Genomic DNA, 1,190 nt, shown 5'->3' with positions numbered 1-1,190 from the left:
ACTGAAAGATACCAGTCAGTGTACAGATACCGCCCTGAGACAGAGAGAGAGAGAGGGGGGGGGGACTGAGCGACACCAGTCAGTGTACAGATATCCCCCTGAGAGAGAGAGGGGACTGAGAGACACCAGTCAGTGTACAGGTATCTCCCTGAGAGAGAGGGGACTGAGAGACACCAGTCAGTGTACAGGTATCCCCCTGAGAGAGAGGGGACTGAGAGACACCAGTCAGTGTACAGATATCCCCCTGAGAGAGAGGGGACTGAGAGACACCAGTCAGTGTACAGATATCCCCCTGAGAGAGAGGGGCCTGAGCGACACCAGTTAGTGTGTAGTTTTGTTGCTGTGGTGTGTGTGATGTTGAGTGTTTTTGATCATCTCTGCAGGTGACTGAAGTTGGAAAGGATGTGATCGGATTGCGTGTCAGCACTTTGCAGTTTCGCTGAAGCTCCCTCGGGCTCCTGAAGTATCCTGCTGCGTGTGTCGCAGTCTCTCTCTCTGCCATGTTTCTCTCTCTCTCTCCATCCCTTTTTAATGATCGAGCTGTTCGGGTATTAAACCCTGCCATTTTTCAGCTGCTTCTCACAATCTCCACTGGCCCATTTCCCCATCTCCCACACGTAGTGCACTCCTCCTATTCCACCCCCCCACCCTGAACGCATTGTGGAGTTTTGGTAATGAAACACTGGTGTATTGTCTCTAATCGTTTCCTTTGCAAATAGCAGCTTTTCACTGTTTGTGCACCGCTCACAATAAACCTCTCTGCTGTTCTCCTCATCTGTCTCTTGGTGTCATTCTCAGGAGTGGCTGGAGGGCTGTGGAAAGATGGAGGGTGAGGGAGGCTGCTCAGTAACACAGGGCAAACGTGGGAGCTCAGAATGAGGAGGAATGTCCTCACCCAGAGAGTGCTGAGCCTGAGGAATTGACCGCCACAGAAAGCAATCGAGACCAGAACATGGTGTGAATTTAAAAAGGGTTGGAGCTGACACTGGGGGGGGCTAAAGGGGAGAAAAGACAGGGTGGAAAGGCAGGAAAAGGTCAGAGTTGGATGATCATAAGGAGCAGCAAGGTAGGCTTGTCACGACAAAAAGCCAACTCTGATTTTGTATGTTTCTATAAACACATATCAGCAATCCTGTCATTGCACTGTCGGAGGGTCAGTGGCGAGGGAGCGCCGCGCTGTCGGAGGGTCA

General features: G+C 51.5%; 1 protein-coding gene across 1 annotated transcript in view; it reads left to right on the top strand.

The window, feature by feature from the left end:
- The window catches only part of copa (COPI coat complex subunit alpha), a 26,315-nt gene extending 25,541 nt beyond the window's left edge, over positions 1-774 (top strand). Inside the window, exon 30 of the mRNA XM_048620769.1 lies at positions 384-774. Coding sequence (XP_048476726.1) covers positions 384-443 — 60 coding nt within the window. The 3' untranslated portion in view covers positions 444-774. The remainder of the gene's footprint in view (positions 1-383) is intronic.
- Positions 775-1,190: the final 416 nt, after the last annotated feature.

The sequence above is a fragment of the Rhincodon typus genome, chromosome 48 (assembly GCF_021869965.1).
Source record: "Rhincodon typus isolate 14 chromosome 48, sRhiTyp1.1, whole genome shotgun sequence".
Classification (NCBI taxonomy): Eukaryota; Metazoa; Chordata; class Chondrichthyes; order Orectolobiformes; family Rhincodontidae; genus Rhincodon; species Rhincodon typus.
The sequence above is the reverse complement of the archived record's forward strand: the minus strand, read 5'-3'. Positions and strand labels throughout refer to the sequence as shown.